The sequence below is a fragment of the Pyxicephalus adspersus genome, chromosome 5 (genome assembly GCF_032062135.1).
Source record: "Pyxicephalus adspersus chromosome 5, UCB_Pads_2.0, whole genome shotgun sequence".
NCBI classification, from domain to species: domain Eukaryota; kingdom Metazoa; phylum Chordata; class Amphibia; order Anura; family Pyxicephalidae; genus Pyxicephalus; species Pyxicephalus adspersus.
Genome location: NC_092862.1, coordinates 143227449 through 143254952, shown reverse-complemented (window position 1 = coordinate 143254952; position 27504 = coordinate 143227449). Strand labels below are relative to the sequence as shown.

General features: G+C 40.0%; 1 protein-coding gene across 4 annotated transcripts in view; it reads right to left on the bottom strand.

Moving 5' to 3' along the window:
- Positions 1-27504, bottom strand: part of ADCYAP1R1 (ADCYAP receptor type I) — a 117879-nt gene that overhangs the window by 51970 nt on the left and 38405 nt on the right. For all 4 annotated transcript variants that reach the window (XM_072412984.1, XM_072412985.1, XM_072412986.1 and 1 more), the window contains exons 2-3: positions 24718-24878; positions 12100-12202 (exon numbers count right to left, since the gene is read on the bottom strand). In XM_072412984.1, coding sequence (XP_072269085.1) covers positions 12100-12202; positions 24718-24768 — 154 coding nt within the window. In that variant the 5' untranslated portion in view covers positions 24769-24878. The remainder of the gene's footprint in view (positions 1-12099; positions 12203-24717; positions 24879-27504) is intronic.

Below are 27504 nucleotides of genomic sequence, written 5' to 3'. Positions count from 1 at the left end.
TCACAAACCAACATTTTTATATGTATGCAGTATATTTTAAATATCTTCCTTTCCAGATATTATTATCTCCTGAGTAAGCTAAAATGGTGAAACCTGAGTCAGGTTGTAATATACTGAAGTGATTTTACCATTCCCATTGCAAGTATAATTCATTAACTTTTTATTAATCCTTCCAAACCTTGCTTTTGGGTTATATTAAGGCCATTTTAGTAATCCTGCCTGGATGATTTCTGGGTGCATTGGGGAAGAAACTGTGGCATTGGATATATGCTGGAGCAGAAGGACCATGTGTTATAGACATGTAGCTATGAGGATTTTAGTTGTTCTGGTTTGGTTATTGATTATGAGCATGGTCATACAAGGTGGTATGAGTCATAAAAACATGACTTAACACAAGCCATAACAGCTGACAGATAAAGGATCTAATGCCTGAAGGAGGAGACCTCTGTAAGATCTTGAGCCTTGTGGGTTTGCAATTTGACTGTAGATAGTTGACTTTACACAATAGATACAGACCTAAACCAAGTATTAAGCAGAAGAAGATGCCACCTTGGGAAGTTCAAGAGGAGGTGAGTGCAGAAAAGGGCAACCTATGCAGGTGAAGTAGGTCACGGCTAAAAGGTTGAGGTTGCTCTTTGGCTTGGTTACGAAATGCCCTTGTCCTATTCCAAGTAGATATGTAGACAAACTCTTTACCACTCTATCCAACACTACAAGTACAAATACATATATCTGTATGCTCTGTAGTGGCCTGTGTCCCTTCCCTTCCTTAGGCAATAGTACCCATAGATGGCCTATGAGATCAATGATCTTAAGATCATTGATTCAACAATGGTCTCTTACTTCTGGTATTCTACAGATTGCAAAAAACAAATCCTAAGCATCTCATACACCTTTACTAATGCAAAGTTACTGCTCAGAAAAGGTCTTCCAAAATTACTGAAAGACTTCTAGGTCCATGCCCTACACCCATGTTTGTTGACATTTTTAACATGGGGGAACCTTTGAAATAACTTTCAGGTCTTCAGGGAACCCCATCTATAATTCCTATAGCCACAGCTCACAGTATATTAGTGTGGTGGTCAGTGGGAAGAATTCCTCTTACATTGCTGGCCATTGGGAAGAATGTCACCCTTACAGATAGCCAAAAAGATCATTGGTGCCACTTATACTGCCCTGAGGGGTACAAACTGCTCATTGCTCAAGGAACCCCCAGGAACCCCCAGACCTTGGTTGGGAAACACTGGTCTACATTAGATTTTACAAAGTACCTGTGAAGGTTTATTAGAAACTAAAAATCCTGTGTTCTACACAAGTATTTGCACTGGTCCTATATCTATTTGCCTAATTTTATCTTTTCTTGTCACTCATACAGATCATTTATAAATATATGTAGCTCCCTTTCAATCCAAGACTGAGGTTGCTGTTGAAAAATGAAAAGGAATGAAAACAAAATCTAGGAGGGGAAGGAGGGTCGGTCCCCAGGGGCCAATCTCCTGCTTCTTCCTTGGCTTTTAATTCAGTCGTTTGACATGAGACATTAAAATGATAAGTTTGCTGATTTTCCAGCCTGCGCTCTGGGAGAACTCTAATCTGTCATCGCTGGGTGTCCGTGGTGGGCGTTTAAACATCAATGAAAAATTCATGAAGTTTCTCTGAAAAGCAGCTCCTGCTCATCAAGAGGGACAATCACAATATCCTTTGCTCAATGCTTAATCTGATCAAAGAGCAAATGTGAAATTCTGCAATCATGGAGTGCCTGGTGGGGAGATGGCCAGGCCCCTGGATTTATAGATGAACTACATTTGTATCTAGGCTGAGGGTATACATGTTAATGCGATTCCAAAAGTCAATATTTTTAAATCTGTTTTCTTTTTTATGATTTCTTGTGATTCTGCCATGGATATCCTTGCTGAGACATTCCCTTTTATAGTGTCCTATTTGGCTTTCCATGCAAACATTATGCAGGCTTGGTCCACTACTATCACCAAATTTTTTAATAGGGGGCAAATAATAAACTTGGGCAGATCTGAAAAGCAGAAATGCAAACATGTTGGACATCAATATTGGAGGTTTCTTATTTAGGTTATGATTCAGGCAGTCAGACTATTCCTTTGTCTGATTCCTGGGCAAACAGTTACCCATTGTGAATCCAAAATCCCCCAAACTATGCCCAAGAATCCACGGGGAATCAGACAACAGTTCACAGAGATGTGTCAACTGCCTATATTTTTCTTGCGGACTTCATCCTCCTTGAAGAACATGCAAACACATCCATAAAGGAAACATTTTCCTGTGTACCTTAAACATTGGCAGTACCTGGTGACCTATCTCTAATGTGTAGAGGAGGCAAATCTGCCATGGTCACAGGAGAAAGCTGACCATGCATGGTTTGTTGAGCAGTCCACCCCTACAGAGACCAAACATAGGTATGCCACCCATCTCTGCTGTCTCATTATGACCTATTCTTGCAAGGTTTGTAAATACCACCTCCACCAAGTTGTAATATAACAATTATTTATCTCTGGGCTGGTCATTTTGAATGAGGTTGGAGACACATAGATTGTACCAGAAATTATGGATATCAAAAGAACCTCAATTGGTCAGATTAAAAAATGGATATAAATTGTGCAAGTTATCTGATGGGTTTTTTAAGCTTCCTAATTGGTTTGGGTTCCAACAAAATTTAGAGCATGAACTTTCCCTCTGACAATATGCGAGAGCCATCTTTGTTCAAGTTTCATGTTAGCTCAGTGATGATGAGTCCTTTGCATTGTTGGGTTCAGGTCCAGTCCAGCCTCTGGATCAAGCAATCCCATGCGGCTTCTAGCGGTTGGCAAGTTGTCAGCCATTCGTTCTCCTGGTTCTTTAAGAAACATCTGCCCATTTGACAGCTGGCAGCTGTAAGCCCCTATGCATTCTCTATGTAGCTGCTGCGGTAGCCTTTACCATGTCTTCTGAGAGGTGGCGATTCTTTGGCATGAAGAAGCTGTAAATGCACCGCAACCTCACCACCATTGTGAACATGACCTTACAAATATCAGACCTGCACAGATCTGTTTCAGCCTCTAACCTTGTCACCTGCTACAAAGTTGCAGTCTGATCATTGGGAGAAAGTAGACTAAGAAAATTGTTCCTCCTTTTTGCAGCAGACTGATAACATCATCTCAGCCTTGCAAAAGCCATTGGACTGGCACAAAAAGTAGAACTTGTTTGCAAAAGAAGAATACTCTTGCATATTATAAAAAATTGAAACATTGGATGGTTACTGGATGAACCAATTAAATATTCTAGGGAGGATAATAGAAACGGTAAATCTCCACGCTATATATAATCTTTGGAGCACTGTGGAGCAAATCCAAGTCGCTTTGCTCACTACTCATTAGAACACCAGTACTACCCTGTGAATAATAGCTTGATCCCCTTTTGTGTTACAAGATACAATTTGTGTTGTTTCCAGTATTCATTTTACTATCATTAGGAAAACCTTTGCAGCATAGCTGCCATTGAATGCTGGCTGGGTTTGATAACCTGCAATGTGGTGTTATTCCACAGGAACGCTAATTGCGATGTTGCTTTCTGCTCCAGCTGAAGCTGTTTACATGCCGCATCCTTCAACAATTGTCCGGAAATGTTGTAACGAGCCATGCAGGTAATTGGTAAACACTTCCATCCAAATTACAGGTATTTAGTCTAATGGCACGCCATGTGACCACAGATAATATATTGTTGCTGCAAGGCGACATAAATGTGCACAGCAGTCACCAGCATGGGGGGCAGCAGCACAGCAGGTTTGGTTCTACTGTATGTTGTCATATAGTGGAATGGGGAGGGGGTCATAAATATTAATAGAAAGGAAATGGTATTTTGTTGCACTTAGCACTCTGCTTATTCTACAACATTATTCATGTGATAGGATTTCATTTTAAAGTTGATCTCCAGGCAGACAGCAAATGAGACAGATAAACATAAGGTTCAAGGTCAAAGATCTTTACAAATGGTTTTACAGCTTAAAACTGCTTGCAAAAAATGGTTAACAATGAATTGAACAATTTTTGTTTGCAGGAAGCTGGTGGTAGCAGTATTGCTGCAAGTTTTCTCAAACTCTTCACGCAGAAACCAGGTTTTGTTTGCCACCTCCATAGCCATGGACGTGATACTGGCTATGCAAACATTTTTCAAAGACTTTCTGGAACAGCACAGTCTGAACCTGTGTGGATTACGGCTCTCAGGCACACATAGTTAACTGCTATTATGTGTCCAGGAGCCTGGAAAACCTTAACACATTTGCACACGTTGCCCTTGCATTTGCCATGGTGAAGAATGGTGATGACAGTATCATGCTTTGGGATTGCTCTGAAACTGGGGCTTTAGTCAAGGTGAAGAGAATTATGAGCAAACCCAAATCCAAGTCACTTTTGGCCCACAACCACTAGACGTCAGCTAGAAAGATGAAAATGAAGAGGATTTTTACCATTCAACAAAACAATGACCCCAATCATGCATCCAAACCAACAAAGGGCTTCACCCTAAGTTTTGGAATGGCCCACCCAGAGCCCAGACCTAAATCTAAAAGAAAATCTGTGGGGAGATGCCCTGCAATCTGAGAGATTTGGAGGCATTTTGCAAGGAAGAGTGGGCAAATATTGGCAAGCCAAGATGCGCCATGCTGATACTCCGACCCAAGAAGAGTGAATGCTGGAATTCATCAATAGGTGCTTCAACAATGTATTAGTGTCAGGGTGTGTACACTTATGCAACCCCATCAAAGCTTTTTCCTCTGGTATCATTTAAAATGTTTTGAAGTTACGACTTTTACACTTTTACGTAAGTGTGATTAGTTTTATTTTTGGACACATCGGTGGTGTGGGAAGTTGGGGTCATGGCCAACCCATAGGGGAAGGTAACTGGTTATTATGAACGTTTAATGATCTAGAATAGGAAATCTATATCTGGAAACAATACTGCAGAGAGCAAAGCACTCCAGTGTGACCTCTCACTCCAGAATTATAAGAACGGATGGTGGGGGGTGGGGGGCTATCATCTATTTTTAATTTAATGGTTCAGAAAAAAAACGTGTCTTCATCTTTCACGGTTGCACAGCTACTGTGATTGCTCTCCAATGTGCCGCTGCCTAATTCACTGAAAGTCAAACACTTTAATACGGCTGTAAACCCTCAATGATAAACACAAAGGACAGGAACATTTTAAAGCTCTTATTTATGTCTTCTAAATACTTAAAATACCTTCAGCTCATGAAACGTTAAATAGGGAATCGAGTCGGCTTGATCCGGTGTACATACACCAAGTACGTTCACATGGTACATGGAGCAACAAATAGGAACTCCAGATTTTGTCTTTTAGGCGATCAAAATATTAAAAGATATCTAAAGTGAATTTGTTTCATGATCTTGTTCCTTGCATATCCTGGGATTGGACAGTGACAGTAGAAGCAGCTGAGTGATGAGCCCATTGCTTTGCACTCACCCCTCCCTATCAATAAATTCATTAAAACATATTTGATCTTCTGTTAAATCATCCCAATCAAGATGGCCAAAGATCCGACACCAAGAAGAAGACCATATAAAGAAAGAGGTCACCATAATGGAGCGAGGATAGGGGATTGTAAGTAAAATATTGTGATCAAGCAGGTAAGTCTATTTTTTAGGGGGACATTGCCTTTGCCTTCTGCAATTAAGGACCTTGCCAGTTGCAATGTTTTATTTTTATACTTTAGTTCTGCTTTAGGTAAATACATTCGGTCAATCTTACATCCTCAGCCTAATATTGGACAGTGACAGAGCAGCAGAAGCTCATCCCACTGCTCACTCTGCTCTCCTCCTATCAGGATGCTCCTTGTCACTGCAGCAGATCTGATTGGCTCCTAATGCTCCCCACGGAGTATGGATGTGCAGGACTTCATAGAATTTAATGAGACTCACTACCTTTACCAATATTTCAATAAATATGTCCACCACCTTCCCGTTCATTAGATCTGCCCTCTACCCCCTTTGTTAAATCTTCTATCTAGCCTTCTTTGTATTAAATCCACCTTGTACCCCCTTCATTAAAAAATGCCATCCAGCCTCCCCTTTATTAAATCTGTCCTCCAGCATTTTGTACAGTTGTGTTGACTCTGAAATTTGAAGTTGGACTGAAATTGGTTTCTCCAATATCACTGCACACTTGGAGCTTCTCACAATGCACAATAGAAGCTGCAGCAAGTTAGAGCCTGTCCTATTCCCTAGCTGGAGGACATCCAACATTACCTAGTCCCCCCCCCCCAGCCTGACAGTCCCTGGACCATCCAATTTATTGGATTTCAGTCTTCATCAGTTCTTCCAATCATAACTCAGCATCCCATTTGGGTTTTACCTTGGGTATATTGGTATATTAATATATATATATATATATATATATATATATATATATATATATATATATATATATATATATTAATATATATTATATACAGCACCCTGCTGGCCCAGATATGATTTGTCTGAATTGCATAGGAAAGTACAAAGATCCAATGGGTCCAAAATAATAAAAATATAGTAATATAAAATTATTATTGTAATATATTAATATTATACTATAATATACAGAATGTAATGAAAACAGTAAAGTTTTTATAATTTTGATGGCGGATTGGCAAAGAAAGCCAAAGCTGAATAAATGTAAGTTTTAGTTTTTACATTTCTGAATATTTGTGGTTTGTTTTGGTTTTTGGCTGGCTTTCCTGGGTCCTGCCAAGGGTGGGGGGCAAACACTGTCCCAGACAAATCTGACTCTGCACAGCTCCTAATAAATAACTTCAGAGCAAGAAAATGGAATTCTCCTTCGTTACGACAAACCCAAAAAAAATCTGCAATGGGAACAAACCTGAAACTGGGCTGTCTCATTCCAATCTGAGCGATTTCTCTTTTTGAATTAATAAGAACTCAAAATCCAATTTTCTTTCCTATTTGGAAATCTGTATTTGTCATCCGACATGGAAAAAAATCTTTTAACATAAACAGATGGAGATTTGTTTGTTGTAATTCTGGTCTGGCCTGGCCGGCAGTACAATAGGTTGGAAGTTTAATTAATAAAAGATGACTAAACATTGTTAATTTGTACAACTCCTGAAAACAAACAGCCGGGACCTTACAAATCCTTGGGGGGGGGAGAATGCCGGACGGATCCAACTCTGCACTTTATGTGTTTGTGTTGTGCAAAAATCACACAGCTTTAATTTCCGATCCAGATATTTACTAAAGGAACGCAGGCTGTTCACATAGCAAAGCGAATTATCACCCTGCACGGGATCCTTCACTTTGTCCAATAGGTGATATGATGCTCTGCTGACTTCAATTAAACATGTGCAAGAGAAAAATGTTGTTTTTAGAATAATTTGTACATAATTGGATATTCACAGTTCAAATGAAATTCTTCTATATATTGAGCTAAGCGATTTATTCCTTGCAAGGTAATAATTCACCTTTATGGGTGATCAATCTGAATTCCTTATTATTAAACAGTAATTATATAGCACCAACATATAACACAGCGCTGTACATTACATAGGAGTTGCAAATGACAGACAGATATAGACGGTGAAATAGGAGGAAGAGAGGACCCTGCCGAGAAGAGCTTACAATTTAAGATTCTATTTGAGAATCATATGACGGGTGTATGAAGCTTTAGGGACCCCCTTCCCTTTCTCCAGGTATACATGAGCAATTTGATTGGGATCGCACATTTCCAGTACTGTTCTCCATCTGGTGCGTCTCTTTCTATGGGAGCAGCAGGAATCAATAAATAATATTATTATTATTATTATTGTTATTATTAATAAACAGTATTTATATAGCACCACCATATTAAGTAGAGTTGTACATTACTAAGGGGCTGGAAATGACAGACAGTAACACAGGAGGAGGAGAGGACCCTGCCCCAAAGAGCTTACAATCTAAGAGGTGAGGGAAGTATCACACAATAGTAGGGGGGATGCTTTTTATAAATAAGGCCCAATGAGATGAAAAATTAATATTTACAGAATGAGAGTTTGCAATGGCAGCCATCAGGGAACTAATTATTAGAAATAACAAATTGTGAGGGTGGGGGTTCTTTATTGCAGAAGAGACAGGTGAGTTGCACCATTTCCTAAAGCGACAGTTGCATTACATTGGACTAATATATTTCATTGTAATTTCTTACACTTGAATCTATTGACTTTTTTTTTATTATTATATTATTATGCAGCATTGTACATCAATTGTACAGACAGATACAGACAGTGACACAGGAGGAGGAGAGGACCCTGCCCCGAAGAGCTTACAATCTAGGAGGTGGGGGAAGTATCACACAATAGGAGGGGATATGGAATGGTGGAGGTAGTAAGGTTTAAGACAGAAGACGGGTAGGTGAGGGTAAGCGTTGGGTTTTAAGGGCTCTTTCAAATGAGCAGAAAGTAGGAGCAAGCTGATAGGACGAGGAAGACCATTCCAGAGAGTCGGGGCAGCTCTAGAAAAGTCTTGGAGCCGTGCAAGTGAGGAAGTCATTAGTAGGTCATTGGAGGAGCAAAGAGAGCAGCTAGGGGGGGTATTTTTTATAAGGGCAGAAAGGTAAGTGGGACAAGGACTGTGGACAGATTATTTTGAATAATATTGCCTATGTTTTAATGATGGGAATAAAATAACCTTACCTGCCCGACTGCATTATTTTAATTACACTCACCTGTCCTTATTCCATTGCAGGTCCTGCTAAGGTCACCTGGTCTTTTGTTTGGGTTCAAGATCTTTGGCCATCTTTATTGGCCAGGAGAGAATGACGTAACCCCCATCCATGCATGCAAAAGTTCATTCAGATACATCTCCAAATCCTACACTGATTTGCATAAGCATAATGTACAAAGAGATTGTGATCAGGCAGGTAAGTATGTTTTATTCCAGAAGGGACATCACCTGTCCCAATAAAAATCCTGCCTACTCACAATTTTTAATTGTAATTCACCTTTAAAAGGTTGGGGTTCGGAGTCCGTAGAACTGCGGCACCTGAACACTGTTGTTACCTCTTTCTGCAATGCTGCCATAAACACCATAGACCTATGAGTATTACAGGGATCTATAAATACGATGTGTATTTCATACCCAAACTCTTCTCTATTTCATATTATTATGCACGAATAGTCAGAGAAGCAGGAATGCATCCCTTGGAGTTTTGTCAGGAATAAACGCTTCGTTCCCACTGCGTTCATTGCCAAAATTAGGACCCGTTCGCTGATATTCTCCCTTTGGGAGAGCGATATCACATATTTTAAATTTTGTGTTTATTTTGATGCACTGAAATAGATCAAAGTGAATGTAAATTATTCTGGGGAGATTAAAAAAGTACATTTTAGGATTTTACTGTTTTGGATGCCGGCTCAGAGTTTGCTGTTACTGACGGCATCAAAAGGGGAATGGCAAAAGCAATCAGCTGAATCCTTTCCCTAATATAGAGGAAACTTTGGGGTTCAGTATTATCGGGCTATATTGTTACTGTTTTAACCTCCAAATTTTTTTTGTTCATTTATTGAGCAGATGATTTCCATATTTCATATTTCACCAGATTGTCATTGAACATTTACCCCATAGTTAATCAAGGAATAACAAAATGTGACCAGTTATGTTCAGACCTTATAATGACCTCCCAATGCCAGCTGAACCAACCACATTAAGGGTTCATTTAAACCCATGTGCCATGGTAAAATACTGATTTTGTTTAGAAGTCCTTTAATATTATTTGGCTGCAATAATCCCCAAAGTGCACTGTAATGCATTGCTTTGTGCAAGAAGGACAGATTTAGAAACCTGCCTGCACCCTGTGCCATTCTGTCAGTGGAGTCCCTGGAGACAGTGGGCAATTGCCAGTCCTGGTAGTGTTGCACCATGTGTGTGCGGAGGAGGTGTGTTGGGGTGCCATTGATATGCAATGTGTGCCAAAATGTTTGCATTCCTGCAGTGCATTGGTCTAAATGACTCTAAGCTGTATCTGAATCCATAAATGTAACATTGCAGGTGACTTGTACTTAGATGTGATGGCTGCGTGGCCATTTTTAGGCTTTCCCCTTGCTTTTATGTAACATGCTGCCACAAATTTCTAGCTTTTCTTCTCCTGTGAGTTGTAACCCAGGAAAAGGTTGAAGGACCTGGGCACTTGCCCATTTGCCCTTCTCTAAAACCATCCCTATCCTGTCCTAGAGGGACAATGCTTGCTCTTTGTACTTCATCTGTAGAGGAGCAGAGTTGTCACCCCGGCTCCTCTCCTAATTTGGATTACAGACACGGGAACATTATCAGGTTGATGATGTTATTTGTTGAGCGAAACGCGTAAGTTGAAACATTATGTTCCATATACTTACCCCCTGTTTTGGTGGATTGTTTTTGTATTTCTGTTTGTTTTTATGTTAAACTTTTCTTGGAGGTAAAAAGAGCAGCAAAGATGCAGTGTTTGGAACCTTCCACTAAGAGATGTGAAGATTTTTGACTGAAATTAGCTTTGTGTAAAATATATTATTTTGGAGGTCTAAATATCATCTTTTCCAAGTGCTTGTAAAATGTATTAATTTAAACACAGGTACATTGAATATCTTATTTAATTTCATCTAAAAATATGTAGTTTATTAGTGACATCAAAAGATAATGCTCCCTGTCAAAAAATAAAAGTGCTGTAATTGCAAATGTGGAACAAATAAAATCTGTCAGCATCTGGAGCTGGACCGGCGTCTTAAACCAAACTTTATGTGTTTGGAGAATGAACACAATCTCTCACACAGGTTAATCCAGCTCACTAATGAATGTGATAAATAATGACTATTACACAAATGGCCTTTTATCTCCCAGTAAATCTGTACGAGGAGAGTATTTGGTTTAATCCCTGACCTCCGGGGAATCGCTGCATAAGAATAAACAGCGCACAATATTTTTGCTCATTTGTAGATGAAATGACTTTGTAATGATTGGAGACAAAAATTGATTGATGTTGTCAAAGATCCATAATGAAAATTGATGTTCAATGCTGTGGGCAAATATAGATGAAAGATACCACATGGGCAAAGGGCCGAAGGAAATCTTGGGGGGGGAAGGGGAAACCCTACTACCTACTGAGATACTTGCATCATATATCCCAGGAGGCTGCGTATGCCATGCATGCTGCCAAATGGAGGAAGGGCAGACATGACCAGGGGCTAGGGAAAGCAGGAGGTGGTGGATTATGGGAGGAGGGTTAGGATAGGTTGAAGGTAAGAGGTCAGGACAGCTTAGAATTTTGGAAAAAGTGTGGTTAGGTGTTAAAACGGGGAGGAAGGAGGGAATAGGGGCAAGTTTTCCTCCTGCCCACCCCCCAAAAAATGGTTTGCTTGGGGTGATGGTTGGGATCCTCTGAGGGCATCTGTAAGTTGTGTGTGGCAGAAGAGAGAACTATCTCAGGTGGGAATCTTCCAAAGGCTTATGGTAATTTGGGTTACCTTTAAAGCGGCTGTGGGTAGTGGACATGTTCTGGAGCCAGTGGGATTGGGAACAAAAGTCGGCCTGGGGCAGCTCCTTCAGTTAATATGGTGTGGTGAGCGATCGGCGACTCCTAGATACGAAGGGGGCTTCCCTGCTTGCTCGAGTGCAGGACAGAGGCTTGATGGGGGGAGGGGTTGGTTTGCATGACTTGCAGAAGAAATCTTTTGCTAAACAAAGCTGAGACTGAGCTCTTCTTCAAGCTCTTGTAACTCTTTACTGACCAAGACAAACTCTGCAGTTGTTTCTTTTTGCATAATAAAGCACAGCTTGCTCCAGAAGTTAATGAATGTCTAGGCTCCATTTTTTTTTCTTGCTTTGTTTATGATTAGGTCACAGTGATGATTTTATACAGTAACTGACACCACGCTGTCTAATATGTGGAGACAAACATCCGTCCTAATTGCATTTATTAAAATAATGTACCTGCTCCGACTTACATACAAATTCAACTTAAGAACAAACCTACAGTTCCTATCCCGTATGTAACTCGGGGACTACCTGTATTGACATTCATTAAAAAGATCATGTTTTGCTTTATTTGATATACAGCAATGAAGGCTCTTACCTGGCACAGAATCATTCCACATCTCCAGCTCATACCTCCGGATCTTCACCTTGCAAGCTTCTTCCTCCTTCTTAATCGCACAGTAGGGATGGATCACCGCCATCTGCAATAGACATGTTTCCTGCCGGTTAGTGATCTGCACATTACGTATGACACGCTCAGTCAGCTATGCTCAGTGTCCAGATTAACGTGAACCCTAATTCTGCACAATTAAGCTTTGTACACATGATCAATACTGCTGGTGGAAGCAGTCGCTAGTAGTCATTTCCAGCAACAGTGGAATAAATGAGGATACTTTAGTACATTTCTCATTGGGAAACAATGACTGTCGGTTCTGTTGGCTTGAAGGATTATAAATAACATTGGGGGGTACAGAAGCAAAATATTCACCTGAGACTTTGAGACTTTTTTAAACAGTACAATAACAGTAACAATAAAACAGTACAATAAAATAAAATAATAAAACAGATACAAAAGAAAACATGGTAAACAAAATGTAAGAAAGAAAAGAAAAAAAAAGATAACAACCAAAAGAGGTTCACAGTCGGAAATCAATTTGCTTAAAATTTTCATTTATACATATAACATTTCCTATTGTGACAGCTGTGCACTTTGACAAGTGGCTACTAGGTGACAGATCAAGAAATGACATGAAAGCAAATTTCAGAGGAATTATTTTTTAAATAGAGCCCCTAGATCTTCAGCATTGGAGTCAATGGTCAGTGATAAGTAGACCCAGATAGGGACCCAGATCTGCACCTTCAAATCAGCAATGGCTGCTCCCAAAGTTTCACCTAAAATCCAACTCCAGACCCTGCACCAATACGCTTCGCCTTCTAGCTTCTTCAAGGGAAGCGGAGACGGCACTCACAGTATTGTCCTCAGTCTTCTGGGTTGAGGGATGTAGGTGTCACTCCGGCCAGAAACAGAGGACATCTTGTGGCAGCAAGGAAGTACTGCACAGGACAGCTATGGATTTATTTTTTTAAATAAATTTGGCTGAGAGACCAATCTTTAAAATCTACTGATCCCATCAGGTATAACAAGTATATCAATAAACATTTATGAAAATGCAAGCTTCCTTACTGTATCTGCCTTCAATGCTCGGGAGTCACAGACCCAGAACAATGGTATAGGAATGTCAGAGCACTTTTAATCTGACTTTGGAAACATGGCAGGCTGTTTATTCCTCCTAATCCCTAAAACAGGAAAACATACGTGTGAACAGACGTGTTCCGTGTTCATGTCACTTTATGTGTCCTACATGCGTGTTTCTGGGGGATTGAATTGCAATTATGTCATGTTTGTTAAAACCTTGTCACCGTCAATCCTGCGTCGCTGTCAAAACCTGTCACACAACCCTTGCGGAATGCGTGACGATAAACCTTATCGTTTAATGTCACCTAAAGTGTCTGAAATTACAGTCATTTCTCTGACACTTAAATGAAATGAAAGAACAATCCCAGGCAATCCTCTATTCATATTGCTGCAGACGATCATCGGTAAATGCCAATGAGGAATGCAATGGTATACCGTATTTTTTGCCGTATAAGACGCACTTTTTCTTCCCCAAAACTGGGGGGGAAAAGTTAGTGGAAGGGGAATACCGGTATGAATGGCACATGAGTGATCAGAAGGGGAATAATCTTTCAGAATCTTTTTTTTCTAGATTTTCCTCCTTTAAAATTGGTTGGGTGCGTCTTATATTCCGGAGCGTCTTATACGGCGAAAAATACGGTATATGGAGAATGAAGACACCAATGACGGTGGATGACCCAATGGTGGTCAATGGTGGCCTTGGGTAATCTATAGGTGAAATGAAGGGGTGCCATCATCATTTACTTCCTATCCCGGAAATACTAAAGCCCTAGCTGTCACAAAAGCTGTCACATTCGCAGGCCCAATATAAAATATTTTTAAGTGGACCCTTTCGTAACCGTAACCTTAGAACTCTGCAAGGATAAACAGCCGACACGTTGCAATGTACCACAGGATCATTTCTCATTGAAACCTTCTACTTTTATCAACAAGGCTTCCATGAGCACCAGAGACTTTACCTAGGCTGAGATGATGTCACAAGTCTGCTGCAGAGAGGAGGAAGATTTCCTCACTCTCTCCTTCCCCAGTGATCAGGCTGCAACATTGTAGCTTTGTAGTAAATCACAAGGCAAGAAGCTGCAGCAGGAACTGACGCATTTCAGATTTTTGTAGCACAGCCATAAATTGCATCGGGAGTTTCATGATTCTGTCATCCCTGAGGGAGGGGAACCTGGGGAACCTAGCCTGAACAAAGACGATTAAAGTATTGTCGGAGGGAGTACTGTGATCTCGGTGGGAGGTAATAAATACCTGGAAGTGTTACACTTACCCCAGTACTTAGCATTCTGCTCTTAACATGAAAAACACGATGACAGGTTCAGTTAAGGATCTCTAACTTCACTCTGATTTACACTCTTGTTCCAGATCTTTGAATGTGCAGGGAGTAATTCATTATTCAGCATCAGTCAACTTTGTCCAGGGCCTCAATTGCCAAAATGGCATGGGATGCTGTGCATTGGTGGCCCCATTGTATATTTACCCAAGGCCCGTCCTGTCTAAAACCATCCTACAGCTACTTCTAGGACAATGTTGGTCAAGCTCATTCCTGAATAGACTCCAGTCTCTTGTCACATGACTCTGTCCAGTCCCTCGGTGTGGGAGAAGCTGCGGTAGAGTGAGCGTGTGCTGGAACCAAATCAAATCCCACATCCTATAAGGATAGCGGAAATTTAGGGCTTCTTTAGATCAGCAAAAGTTGAGAATTGCAATCCCCTGCCCATGTCTGCTCAGCAGCGCTACTAATACAAAGCAGCTTATTAGCAGCATTCCTGCTCCCACCCATTCAATGATCAGAACAACAACGGCTGCAATATCTCACACTATACGCTATATCAGTGACCCTTACATTGTATTCATCTGTTATTTATTATATTTGGTGGTGTTTATTATATTTTCACATTCCTTTACAAAGCTGATGCATTTTCCTGTTGGCATTGGCTTCAATAAATCATAAAAACATTTATACAGAAATCTATCGTCACATCAGGGAGGGAGGAGGAACAGCCAGTGATTCAGATCCTAAGGAGTAACAGATGCAAATTTTGGCTTTCATGGCTGTTATGTTTGCTGCAAGAATAAGAGACAAGCAGTAAAAGCTTCTGACTGAGCTTGGATAATTCTAGAATATATATGATTCTTGATATAAGTGAAATTTATAGTACTATTATGTTTGTAGTTAATGTGAGTGCCAAACTTTTTATTATTATGTTCAATGATCTATTTTAATAAAACACAAATATGGTGTTTTTACTGGTGCAACAAGTAGTGCGAAACGCGTAAAGAGCATGTTGTTTATAATGTTGATGTTGATATAATGAAGAATGTTGATAATAATGAAGGTCACATGTCCCATTGTATAATAATCCTGTTTTTTTATCATGAATTGCATATTAGTAAAGTTGTAAAGTTTATGAACTTTGAAAGTCCAATATTATTGTTTTAGAAATATATATGTGTATGTTAGGAATGTGGTTTAGATTTATGAGACCTGGTTTCTCATTTAATAAAAATACGAGTCTGATTTTGATCCAGAAAAAATACCCAACAGTACTTTTTTTTTCTAATGTCTGATGGCCATCATCATTCATCTCACGTCCTCTTCGGTCATTATCGTCTGAACAGTATAATGAGACATAACACGGTTAGCTTAGCTTTTTTAGGAAGGGGTCAGCCGTAAGCAAGTATCCTGCAAAGGAATTATAGTAAGGGAGTCATGTAGCCCGCCATTGGTAGTTTCCTGTTCTAGAAAGTCAGTAAAAGAAAAAAAAAAGTTTCAGTTGGGTAATATGGGAGCTAATATGGGAAGTCTTTTACTGTAAAAAAGCTCTTCCTTTTTTATCTATGAGATAGATCACTGGAACTAACATTATGTGTTGATCAAAGGCCACTCCTTTCTGCACATAAAAGAACTGATCAGAGTCAATTGAAACAAATTAATAATATTGTTGCTATATCACAGATGAGTGTCATAGGATAGCAATACAAAAACAAGATAATATCCATACAGTTTGATAACTTCATTATTACAGCTGCTGGGTGTTCTTTTACACCTTAGAAACTTATTGTCAAAATGATATCCATGTCATAGTACTTGCACTTGAAAAGCTGGCACAGCTTTTAAAGTCAAGGACATATAATGTATGTCCTAGGTATCTGCATGATATTTTTGTTGGCACTGCTTGCAAAAAGAACCTAGAACCCAGACACGTTACAGAAATCTCAGAACCGTATACCAGGTATCCACCTATACACATTCTACCTACATAGTGCTAACCTGCATTTTGTATTGATGATACACCTTGATTGGTATCCCTTTATATAGCAATCAATTCCTTAGCATGTACTTATCAGTTCCAAGATCTGTCATATGGGAAAGGAGGACATGTCAAACCTATACAAACACCATATTTAAAAGTGACCTCATTTGTTAGCCTGCTGTATTAAGATTAACAGTACAAGACATCATTTATATGCAAAACTTGATTGTCTCCTTTCCCTTCTTCAATCGTACTGTTTGGTTTACTTGGACAGAGCCAATAAAGGTTTAAATCAGAGACCCTGAGCCTGATTTAATACAGTTCTCCAAAGCTGGAGAGAATACACTTTCAACAGTGAAGCTGGGTGATCCTGCAAACATGGAATGGATTTCTTCAAAGTCATTTGCTATTTGCTAGCAAATCTTGTGAGTTCGGAACCAGATCTATTTCAGGTTTGCTGGATCCCTCAGCGTCATTGATGAAAGTGTATTCTCTCCAGCTTTGGAGAGCTTTAATAAATCAGGCCCAGAGAGTCTAAAGGCAAACAGCTTCAGATGTGCTTTGCCTATGGAGAACCCATTGTGGATTGTGTATCAAATACAATGTGAGCTTTATATGAACAGAAAAGCAATAGGTTCTGTTTACTTTCCTAGTTCCGTCTCCACCAGCTTCACAATCCTCTGTCCGTGGGCAAAGCACAGTTTTCAATACATTTGGATTTGGTGGAATCTCTGATTTGTTCCCCTTCCCATGTGACTGTATTGGTGTTTGGACATTTAGGCCCTAAGCTCACAAAGTCACATGGAACAGAAAGAAAGTCATCAGTTCTTTGTAAGCTCCAAATCACGACTTACCCAGGATTACCTAGGATTTTCTCTATTAGCTCCCAAAGGCTTGGTGGAACATTCAAGGAACAAAGAGGAAGAAAATATCAACAGCTGGTGGGCAAACTATTAAAAAGTTCCCTTAGCTTTGCCTTACATGTGCAAACTAATGGATCACCTTTAGGATTGTTTCCTGATCTTCTTCCTGGGCCTGCTAATCCAAAAATGACTTCCAGTAGACATAGGGGTCCATGCTGGAACCTGTCCACATAAAAAACCAAAGCTGATCTCCTGTTTATATTTCCTCCACTTTCACACCTCCCTTTCATCTTTATCTTATCCCTGGCAGTAATAAAAATTATGAGTAATGTTCTAGTTCTGAGTCTTCTCTCTTCATTATTCACACCACTGCCCGTGTATTGTGGATAGTTTCTATTGGCTCTTCTTGGGATATAGAAAAGCAGACATCAGGAGTGACATCAGGACAAGGGGACAGTAAGGGACCAGCCGCTGCTGGCACCCAGAAAATGGCGATTCCCAAGGTAATAATTGACCAGAGATGGCATTTAATGTACCTTTTGCTCCTTTTGGGAATCTCATGCTAGGAGTGGGTATCAATTCCAGCTATGGGGTCCGACTTATGTGGTGTCATTGTCAGTTTGCTGTGTCCCTCACTCTCACTACAGACAGGGGTGTAGTCAGAAAAAAAAAAGGGGACATGGTACTATCCATGGAAAGCGCCTCATAGACGCCTCATTCCTGAAGAAAATGAGGGCATGGCGAGCCCACATGTGCCCGCCCCACTACACTACTGACTACAGGACACCATGCTGACTTATAGTATTCCTGCAGTTCCTGCAGTCAATGACTGCAAAGGCAGACACAACTCCTACCCTGTCCAAAGTGTTTGGGTGCCAAGATCAGATAAAAGTCTATACCCAGAAACCTTTTTGTCCACAGCTAAGGAGGGAATCTGCAATCATGTGACTGCTCGAAAATTGGAAAAAACACATTGTTATTATTTATTTGAGGGAGCTTAAAGGCTCTATTAAGCCTGCACTGGTTAGATTTTGGGAATGGAAATACATCTGCTTTAAGGAAGTCTGCAATGAGCAGCACGATCTGTAACTGTGTGTGTCGGCTTTAGGGAATAAACCAAAAATATCATAAATAACTTTTGAAAGTTAAAAATTATTGACATATAGCTAAAACATCTTTTGGTTACTTAAAAATTCCTGCTGCTTAATAGCAGCAGCCCTAATTCCTAAATTTTGGCCACATACCTAATGCAATCAAAGTCACAAATCTGCACTGGCGCCTGAACATTGTGAAAGAAATGTAATCATTGGAATAGCACAGAGAGAGTCAGCGGCACGGCAACTTCGGCAATCAGCAGAGCATTGTCTGGTGAAATCTGCTCTGCTGCGTTGAAGCTTTTGGCAGTGGCCAAAGTCAAACACAAAAATGGAGACTTCCTTTGGTCTATTCTTTTCTTTCCTGAGAAAAAAAGGGAAATAATTTATTTGTCAAACCCAAAACTCTGTTTTCAATCTGATAATTTTGCTGTATTTGTGACAGTTGCACTTCCAACCTCAACATACGGCCTCTTTAATAACTTTTCCCACTATAGACAGTAAATCAGTTTTTCAATAATGTTTCTGATTGCAGCAGGAAGCCGGAGCTCCCTTCGGTGTCACACACAATCCTCCCAGTTGATGCCAATAATTTCAATGAATGAATCTCTGCTAACGTCATAGGGTGAATCATGCTGCCTGTACATTGCCTGGGAGGGTTATGATTCAGTCCCGGGAGATTTAAACTTAATGTTCTGTGTAGATTTATTCATAAAGCACATAGCTGCAGGGAAAATCATTCAAATGGAACAAGTTCACCTTTTTGTAGATTTCTTTTTTGTTTCAGTGTTTAAAGGCTGAACTCTAGTAGATATGCAACACATAGGATTTATCAATTGTGATTTGTTTTTATGGCCAGAATATTGAGCACCATACATATTCCTCAAACAGAGTTCTCTGTGCTTAGTGGTTCTCTCTGGAGACCACATCCCTGGTGCAAATAGTGGGTAGATAAGTAATGTATATAACCAAATTAATTAATATATATATAAATATATATATATATATATATATATATATATATAATTAATATATACTCTGCCAGTACTCAGGAAGGTCACACAGACCTTTGTCTTTCCCTCGACAGAATCCACTAATTGAGTATCAACATTCACAACATATTTAATCCCTTGACATAACTCAACTCTCTATAGTACTGGCAAACTTGCAAAGTCTTTTGCCTTCCTTCCTCCCCTTGAGACCTGAGCTTCCTTTAACGTACTATCATTGAATATGGACACCTAAAATTACCTTTGTGGAAGAACATCTGATTTCTTCTGGTATACTTTATAAGTGGTTTGAAGATTCAAATCTCCTTGTTATCCCCTGAGGAAGCTATTTGCAAAACGCGTTGGGAATCATTAAAGGCATTCAACCGTACCATACCACCAGTCCCTTAGATGGATTTTTGTCATCATAGTAATGCACTTGCTGTAAGATGTAAAGATTTCTGCCAAATTGTACAGATGGATTGTAATATTGAACTCAATAAATCTGTATACTTTTACTTTTGTATGTTAACTTGTTGTTAAACCTGAAAACCCAATCCTCCCATGTGGACCTAGACCTTACTCTGGACATCATGTTATTTTTGCACTTAATAATATTATTACTCATTTGGTAATCCTTTTCTCTTTATCTGTGGACTTTTTTTTATATCCTTGGCAAACATTAAGAATTGTGACTTTGGCCATACCTGGGTAAAACTTAGAGCCATTGTGAGCACAATAAAGATAGAACTAACAAAATTACAAAATTGATGATGTCCAGAGCCAGATCCTTTTGCAACAAATACAAGTACAACATTACCTCCTCTTCCTTACTAATTTCCAATTCAGGTAACACAAATGTACCTAACTGGCCCAAAAATGTTCCTGAATCTTTAGGCCTAAAAGCTAGGGGTCCTCCTATGTTCTGAAGACCATCAATGGTGTCAACAACAAAGGGTAGCAACAAGATTGGACAAGCTTGGCCTAGATTGCAGCAGTTGATCACTCGGCTTTTCTCATGAAAAAGCATCATGGAGGGTCAGGTGACAATCATTTGCGGCATTTATAAATGTTCCCAATGGACTGTTTTTATTACTTTATTGATTTATTTTACAGGTCCCCTGGATTTAATGAAACAAGAAGGAAACTCTGGCTGCAATATTTACCTCCATTGTCTCTCATGTAGTTCCTACTCTTTGCTACAGCATGTTCCAAGACTTTCTAGCGGAATGACAACCAACATCACTCAACCTATAAGATTCCAGACCCTACTGTGAATACCGGGTGTTATGGCTTCTCCATGGTGTACTTTATTGAAGTTGTTCTTTATGCGTGTAGAGAGAGGCAATGACATTGTCCTGTACCCATCATCCTCTGCAGTCCAGTATGGCATGCTTAACAAAAAAAGGTGATGATCAAGAGCTTCAAGTGGCTAGAAAAGATAAGTTAGAAAACTACAAATCACAAAAATATAGCCCATGGGGGGTTGGAGCCTAGAGTTTGGCTTTAAATATTGCCTTGGGTCCCATGCAGTACCAAAGACTGCCATTTACCAGGACCACCTGTTATCCTAGCATCACCTTGGTTTTGTTTCCAATAAACAAGCAAGGTGCCAGCGATGGAAATACATCGAAGGGAATTATCACAACCTCTTAAAACACCTGCAATGCAGTGAAGTTTAATATTCACTTGCAATGCTGAGCTGATGTTATGACTCATGAATCTTATTGTTTCTCGAGAGCCTTTTGCAACCCCGAAAAGAATGGCACTCAAAAGAATTTCTCCTATGGTTTGTAAAGATGACTTAGGTTAATAAAATATCATGGCTGCACTTTCACTGTCGAAAGCCCAAAGAAAGCAACGGGGCACAACGCAGAAAAATATATCATCGACGTGTGAGCCGGCTGACTAATGCCTTGTAACACCGCAGAACAAAGCACAGCCAGACAAAATGATTGGAAGGTAATGACATGTTTTTGTCCCTTCCGTGTGCTTTTTTGTTTAGTGTTACTTTACACTTGAAATTGAAATTTTTGATTCAGAACTTTTAGTGAGAAAACAAAAAGTCATTTAAACACACTACAAGGATTGTGCCAAACTCCATTTTTACCTCTGCCTGTCCTGTCTTTGGGGTCATTCATCTGCAAGTGAAACCCTATCTAGTACAGAACGGAAACATCTCCCTATCTAGTACAGAGCAAAAACATCTCCAGAAACAAAAAGAAAATGCCCAAGGACCCAAATGGGAAATAGGGGCTCAAACTCCAATTTCCAGTCCCAGCTTGGAATAGCTTTCATCCAAGTTGGAGTTGAGTCAGATTGGAACTTCAGATCACCACTAATTGGGGCATTTCCCGCAGAGTTTTCAAACCTACACAGTTTTGGTAACAATAATATGAGCTCTGTCTATGCTGTGAATATGATATTCACCAAACATTCTATATTGAAGAATCACCCAGGTCTATATGGTTTTAATGGCATGGATTGATTCTCCACCAGAATTCACTGCTATGTAAATTGACCCCAATGTTTAAGGGTTTTGGACCAAATGACTGCTTATATGACTGCAAATTTTTAGAATTATTTCTTTGTACATTTTTTTAAAGCCGCTTTTTATTGTTTATTAGCCTTTGTAACACTTGAAACATAACTTAATCTTTTTTTTTAGCCTCTTACACATTTAGCCTTCCCATGGGGACAAGTTTGTGAAGTGTGTTCTCATAAAATAAATTAGAAACATGTTTTTTGCCATTTGCTGACAGCAGCCCACAACATTGAGAAGCCGCCTCTCCTAAATTGAAATGTTTTTGTCTTTTCTGTGTTTGTTGTGTACAACTTAACACGACATGGAATCTTTGGATGGTCCCTGTTACCCGCTATGTATGTTATGTGAACAGTTGTAATAAATTCTGTGTTTCTTAAAGCTAATTTTCTTGTAACTTCCTCCAAGCCCCATTTACCCTATTCCCAAAAAATCAAACCAGGAAGACATAGTAACCTATATCTGCCATCAAGGTCCCTTAAATGTGCAGCTAATGTGTCAGGGGGCCGATGATCCACCACCCTTACAACAGGGACTACAGTAGATGCTCCCTGCCTATCCTCTGCCAATGACTTAGTCTTCTGGCCCATTCCGAAGAGGACCTCACTGCGGACAAACATTAGGAAGTATTCATGTCAATTCCTAGCTGACATGGACTCTTCCTACTGTCTGTCCGCAGTGAGGTCCTCTTCTGAAATGGCCAGAAGAAGATGTCATTGACAGAAGATAGGCAGGGAATTGAACCAGCATAGGAAAGTCACATGGACACCTTAGGAAGGAAAAGAGTCAAACACCAAAGGTCATACACAGGTGATTAAGCAAGGCAAAATATCCAGTGTTGTCAAGTAGATATGTAGTCAGTGCTAGGCAGAGGTCGGTCCAAACAGCAGGAAAAAGAGGTCAGACAGGACAAGGTTCTTAACGTATACACAAGAGACTATTGCACCACTAGCCAGTGCTTTTAGGGGCAAGGTGGGTTAGGTAAGTGCAGTTTCTTTTGGCAACTGGGGACAGAACCTGGGGCAGCTGGGTCCTAATTCAAGATAACCCAGCTGCTACAATGCACATTATTTGTTCCAAATGAAACCACTAGAAGGTATGTACCCAACCTGTGTGATGGACAGTTCCGTGTCACCAGAAACTGGAGTGCGGGCACAGGCCCATCATGCATGTGCTGGCATTCTGCTGCTGGACCAGGAACTCTAGACAGCACAGGGACCACAGCCAGCTGCCTGAGCACATCAATGGATGGGGCAAGTGAGTGCCATCCCAAAAGTCTCCCTAATTTATTAGTAATTGATTATATTTGATTATATTATCAAACCCTGAATACCATATGTGACCCAAAACCATCAGTGGTAAACATTGTGTGCTAAAATCCCCCTAAATAGCAATCAGACAAACATATACAATACATTGAGCTGACCCTGAAATTTGGATGTTAGTTTTGGACCTGATTTCATGACTGAATGTTCAGAGCTGAATCCAAATTAAAGTATTATTTTGGCAGCTCAGACCTCCAAAAGGATTCTTAATGAAAGGAACCAAATGCTGCTCTGAAGACTGGTATTGACTTATATCTGCTTCTGCTGTTTTCTGTCTTTCTAGATGGTGGTTTTGAGAGGTCTCGCTGTGTAAAACCACTCACGAGCAATGATTATTATGGTACCATATGGGTCTGTTCACTATCCATTATTTGACAGACAGCAGTGTTACCCCATGACATTTTTTGGTTGCCAGGGGCAGTTTGTGGGCTCTTGCCTTCCCCATAGACTCGAAGTGGTGCTGCCTATTGTGCAAGCATATTATTTTCAAGAGGTTTCAATAGAAAAGAAAAAAAGTGGTGCAACTGACTTTTGCAGCTACTTACAAATGCCTAGCCGTGATCAGGGCATCTAGTGTTCGACAATAGGTTTCTGGTTGTGGTAAATGGCGTGGTAAAATACTGCTAAACAATAGGATTTTGAGGATTCAACTCAATAAGTAGAACTTTATAGGCCAATTACATCCAATTATCACATATATATCAAAAACATGCATTTTATTTAAATAACATTAAACACATAACATTTAAAACTCAATAAAAATGTGCAACTAACACAATCACATATTTCTGTCTGGTTAGCCAAATCCTAGGGGCAGACGCGTTTCAGCAGAATCAATCCGCTTCTTCAGGAAAGAGGACTAGAAATATCTGATTCCTATGGCACACAAAGCCCCACCTCAATAGGTGAGTACAGGTAAGGACAGAAGTTATATGGGTTAAGGACTCATAGCATAAAATACTGCTAGCCTGAACCCAGCCTTAACCTCTCCTTTTGTGCTCAGCATTTGCACAAATAAAATTGATTGTTTAGGTTATTGATTAAATGACTGAATGATTAATGCGTTTATTGTCCTTATCTGCCTCTGCTGTAAGCTATGAGCGGTATCACATGCACATTGTACATACCTCACACTATTATTATTATTATATAGTATTTATATAGCGCCATCATATTACGCAGCGCTGTACAAAGTCCATAGTCGTGTCACTAACTGTCCCTCAAAGGAGCTCACAATCTAATGTCCCTACCATAGTTATATGTCATTAACGTAGTCTAAGGTCAATTTAGGTGGAAACTAATTAGTCTAACTGCATGTTTTTGGGATGTGGGAGGAAACCGGAGTACCCGGAGGAAACCCACGCAGACACGGGGAGAACCTGCAAACCCCATGCAGATAGTGTGCTGGCTGGGATAGAATAAATTCTACACAGCTGTGTTTGATACATACCAGAGATGAAGCCACAATAAGCAGGAGGTATAATCTGAGCAGAAACTCCATTTTCAGATGCCGGAATTGGCCTCAAAACACGCTGTTTTGTTGTGCTCGCCGCGAGTAATGAGGAAAAAATCTATTCACACGACAAAGCCTTCCAACTCCAGTCCAGGGCTCTGTAACAAATAAAAAAAGAAGAGTTTGAAGAAACAGGCAAGAAATTACACCAATACAGTCTCTGCACTGCCTGGAAAATGACAGTGAAATTGAACCACAGAATAATGTATTTTTCTTTTCAAATGGCCGTTGAAGCGTAAGTGTTTGTGAAGGACGCTCAACAAAAGAACTGGCTATAGAGATAAATGTATTGGCGGTATAGACTCTCGGTGTGTTCCTACAATGACGCCCTCCAACAGAGGAAAGCGTGACCCCCTTCTGCTGTTGTGGTCAGCCTACTCTGTTTCTAGAGAACGCTGGTCAGGCTGGGTAATATTGAGTGCAATTGTAAGGGCTATTTAAGGAGGGGGTCTGCTTTAGCTAAAGATTATTCTCTTTCTTTATCTACATGATGCAAGGCACTGGCTGGCAAGATGGTGGTCAATGAATATGGGTCACTTTGGCTTACCACCTACATATGGTGTGGGGGTCCAGGGTTTAATAAGCTCCAAGTCTTGCACTATGGTGACTTTGGGTAGCCTCCAGTCCTAGATCCACATCGTTGTTGGTAGCCAAGTCTCTCAATTAGTCTTAGCTGACCACAAACCTTTATATATATGTGAACGGACTGATGCACAGCGCTTTTTCCTATGGAAGCCTGCTGCTAGGTGAAAAGGCTGACTGCTAATAGAACACTAAAAAGGTACAAGTGCTGCCTGTTCATGTTGGGGAATCCATTAGGGACACATTGTTATTTAGGAACTGATCTGAGCTTAGTTAAAAAAAAAAACTTAGATGGGCTGATGTTTTATTTTTTTGCCCTAGGTTGTATTGAATTAATGTTAGTTATTGCCTTGCTGAATAAACGTTTAGGACAAATCTGCTTGGACTGTCCCTATGTGCCCCTATATCAAGGATGGTTGAGTTAAAGGTCCCAACTCTGGTGGTGGTGTTTGCTATGAGTTGGTGGCAACTTAGGTCATCTAATTGAACGTAGAGATTTGCCCCCTGCTGCAACCTGATTGGTAAGTATCTAACTTTTAAGACGATTGGAGGCAAAGGCCCACAGAGCCACAATTAATGTGTATCTAAACCAGGAACAAACGTTTAATTTATCTTGGTAAACCAAGTCTTTAGATATAGTGGCTACACATATAATTATGATGCATTGTTCATGTAATACCAACAAACATGATGAAAGCAGGAGAAAACAGAATGATAAGGAGAAGAGCGTATCAGTCCCCTGCTTCTCCATCCAAAATAACAAGTTTGGGGGAAAGAAAAGACTGGCAAGTGTTACAGAACTCCAGAAGGGAAAAACCTGTTTTTCATGGTATTTCTTTGGAAGGTAAAACATTTCCATGCTACATCATTTATTTCCACTGTTCATTTAGCTGTTTGGCTGAAGCTATGGTAAATCTCACTCTTCCCAGCCTATACTTACCTTTATTTAAATGCCCAGTCAGCAGGAATTAGGCAAAGCTCACACAAGGCTATGGCTTCCCCTGTGTAACCATGCTGAATGGCCCAATGATGTCAGATGGTGTGGGTCACTTGCTCTTCCATTGTTCACAGCTATTACCTTGAGATCAAACAACATCGAGTTCACTATTCAGATTTTGGATCCAGCAATAAGAAACAATGAAACATATCAATGCAGTTAAATTTTGCTGGAATGGCCTATGTATTAAACCAATGTTTGTTGACCATTTTATTACGGGGGAACCCTTGAAATATTTCTTTAGGTCTTTAGGGAACCCCTTCTATAATTCCTTTATCCACAGCTCACAGTATATTAGTGTGGTGGTCAGTTGGAAGAATTCCATTTACTTTGCTGGCCATTGGGAAGAATGTCACCCTTACAGATAGCCAAAAAGATCATTGGGGTCACTTATACTGACCTGGGAGGTACAAACTGCTCATTGCTCAAGGAACCCCCAGCAACCTCTGGAGGAACCCTGGTTGAGCAACTCTGTATTATCTTTACATACTGGTTTGCACATGCTCTTTATACCCAGAAGAACAGAGAGTTTCCTTTTGCTCCCAGCAATGACCAGAAGGGGAGAGAAGGAATTGCATACATGTGCAGAGTGGCTCAGTGGTTAGCACTAGGTCCCAGGTTCAAATCTCGGACAGGACACTATCTGCAAGAAGTTTGCAGGTTCTCCCTGTGTTGGTTTCCTCCCAAATTCCAAAACATGAAGAAAGATAATTGACTTCCTCCAAGACTGTGATAAGGATATATGACTATGGTAGGGACATTAGATTGTGAGCTCCTTTGAGGGATGGGCAGTATCATGACCATGGACTTTGTACAGTACTGTGTAATATGTTGGTGCTATATTAATACTGTATAATATTAATAATAATGCTGCTATGGAGAAAGTAAAGCAAACCTGTTAGCGGAATGAAAAAAGCACAGAGTTTGCTTTAAATATCTTTCAACTAATTGTATTCATTGTTTGCAATATTTTCTCAATAAATTACAGAATCAAAAATTTTAAATCAGATGTTCTTTAAATTTCAGAACGTGGGCAGCATTTCCTGTTGTCTTCATGCTGAGCAGAGACACAATGCAGAGCAGAGAAACACAGTTACAGCAACAAATAGGAATTAATGATATCCATATGCCTAGAACAAGTGGCG